The sequence below is a fragment of the Oxyura jamaicensis genome, unplaced genomic scaffold (genome assembly GCF_011077185.1).
Source record: "Oxyura jamaicensis isolate SHBP4307 breed ruddy duck unplaced genomic scaffold, BPBGC_Ojam_1.0 oxyUn_random_OJ72027, whole genome shotgun sequence".
Lineage (NCBI taxonomy): Eukaryota > Metazoa > Chordata > Aves > Anseriformes > Anatidae > Oxyura > Oxyura jamaicensis.
In genome coordinates, this window is record NW_023310820.1 from 48,899 (window position 1) to 51,361 (window position 2,463).

The following is a 2,463-nucleotide window of genomic DNA, read 5'->3' on the forward strand; positions in this document are numbered from 1 at the left end:
TCCGCGTTGATGCGCGCTGCTCCATGTTGACCCATCTCGCTCCAAATTGACCCATTTTGCTCCAAATGGACCCGTCTCGCTCCGCGTTGCCCCGTCTTGCCCCGCGTTGACCCCCTTTGTCTCTCCGCAGGCGAGAAGCCCCACCAGTGCTCCATCTGCTGGCGCTCCTTCTCCCTCCGCGACTACCTGCTGAAGCACATGGTGACCCACACGGGCGTCCGCGCCTTCCAGTGCAGCGTCTGCTGCAAGCGCTTCACTCAGAAGAGCTCCCTCAACGTCCACATGCGCACCCACCGAACCGAGCGCTTCCAGTGCCGCCTCTGCACCAAGGGCTTCTCCCACCGCACCCTCCTCGAGCGGCACGCCGCTGCCACCCACCCCGTGCCGCCGCCGGGGCCGCCGCCGGGGCCGCCGCCGCCGCCTTGAGCCGCACGCCAAGGACCACGGGCGCTGGACGCACTCGCGTGGCGCGAGGGTGCCGCGGGGGCTCTTGGGGGTGAAACCTGGAGGACTTTGGCCCGGATGGACAGACGGGGGGACACGGGGGCCGTCCCGCTCGTCCCCTCCCAATCAGGACGCGCTGCCCAATGACGGGGTTCCCGTCCCCCCGTGCCACGGTCGGTCAGACTCGCTGCGTGACGCTGGCGGGTGGGGGAAATCAACACGCGGGTTTTCAGGACTCGTTTAGTGCCGTTAGCGCGATTATTTTCCCTAAAAATGCCTCCCCCCCCCCCTCCCCCCCTCCCCCAGCCGCTTGTCCGTGCGTGAACGGTGGGTGCCAACAGCGCCGAACCGTGGGCACGTGGCCACCACGGAAGGGCCACGGCAGCAGCTTGGCCACGTCCCGGGGCCTCCCCGAGCCTTTGCTACGACACCAGGCGCCAGCGGGGCCAAATTACGTCCCGGTGGCCACCGCAGGAAGGCTGCAGAAGCCATCGGGCCACGGCGTGGGTCCTCCCCCACGTCTTTGTGTCCGCTTTTAGCCCCGTTGCCCCCTCTGGTTGCCCACACGGCTTCTCCAAGAGCCAACAGGGAGGGGGGGCAGGGGCGCCAGTGGGGCCAAATCGCGTCCCCGTTGGCCACGTCGTGGACCCTCCCAAGTCCTCGCGTTGGCAGCGCGGGCGCCGATGGGACCCGGCCACGTCTCTGAGGCCACCGCAGAAGAGCTGGGCGGCTGCCGGCCACGTCACGGACGCTTCCTGAGTCTTTGCGCCAATGGTGGCCACCGAAAGGGCCAACCCCGTGGCCACCGAAGAAGGGCTGCGTAGCCGTTGGCCACCTCGGGGTCAACCCCCTTTGGGGCCACTTTTGTCCCCAGTCCCGTGGCCCTTTTCGCCCGCGGGGGTTCCCCGCGACAAAGGGGCATCGCCCGGGGGCCAAACCACGTCCCCACGGCCACCACAGAAGGGCCACAAGGAGCCGTTGGCCCCGTCACGGATCCGCCCCGAGTCCTTGGGTTGACGACGAACGCCAACGGGGCCGAACCAGGTCCCCGTGGCCGCCAGGGATGGGCTGTAGGAACCAGCGGCCACGTCACGGATCCTCCCGAAACCTTTGCGTTGACGAGGGGCGGGGCCCAACCGCGTTCCCCAGGGGCCACCAGACAAGGGCTGGCGGCGTCACGGCTCTTCCACGAATCCTTCCGTTGGCGACCGGCACCGAGAGGGCAAACCCCGTCCCCGCGGCCACCGTGCCACCGCCTCCTCCTCCTCCCCCCCTCACCCCAGGGGGGGAGCCCCCTCAGAGCCCCCGGCGCACGGCCAACGCCGGGCCGGTTCCCCGCTCGGTAGCGTGGAGGCGGCGGTGACGGACGAGGTGGGAAGCGCGGTTGAAGGTTTTGGGGGCAATCGGGGCAGCCGTAGGGCTTCTCACCGGTGTGGGCGCGTTGGTGTTCGACCAGGCGGGAGCTCTGGCCGCGCCGGGTTTCCGAGCGCCGTGGAGGCGCCGGCGGAGGTTGGAGCTCCAGCCGAAACGTTTGCCGCAGGCGCCGCGCTCGTCGGGTTTCTCGCCGGCGCGGGCGAGCTGGTGCTGGAGGAGGTTGGAGGTCCGGGCGAAGCTCTTGGCGCAGGCGCCGCGCTCGTAGGGCTCCTCGCCCGTCTGGGTGCCCGGGTGCCGCGTCAGGTGCGCTTGGAGGGCTCGAGGGAGCTGGCGGGGGGAGCGGGGGGCGGCCCCCGGGGTCGATCCGGCCCGGGGGGGGGTGGCGGCGTCGCCGGATCCGCGGGGGTGTCTTCCTCGGGGGTCTCGGCGGTGTCTGGGGGGGGACAGAGATGGGTGGCGTCGTGGGGAGCGTTAATTGCCGTTCCCAAGCTTTAATTGCCCTCCTGAGCTCTCTAATTGCCCCCCTGAGCTCCCTAATTGCCCCCTTCATCAACCCAACTGCCCCCCCGTCACCCAAACTGCCCCCCCATCACCCAAACTGCCCCCTTGATCAACCAAACTGCCCCCCCATCACCCAAACTGCCC

The 2,463-nt window shown here is 69.7% G+C and overlaps 1 protein-coding gene across 1 annotated transcript in view; it reads left to right on the forward strand.

Annotated features, from left to right (window-relative positions):
- The window catches only part of ZBTB45 (zinc finger and BTB domain containing 45), a 3,033-nt gene extending 2,354 nt beyond the window's left edge, over positions 1 to 679 (forward strand). The window contains exon 2 of the mRNA XM_035314343.1: positions 131 to 679. Coding sequence (XP_035170234.1) covers positions 131 to 426 — 296 coding nt within the window. The 3' untranslated portion in view covers positions 427 to 679. The remainder of the gene's footprint in view (positions 1 to 130) is intronic.
- Positions 680 to 2,463: the final 1,784 nt, after the last annotated feature.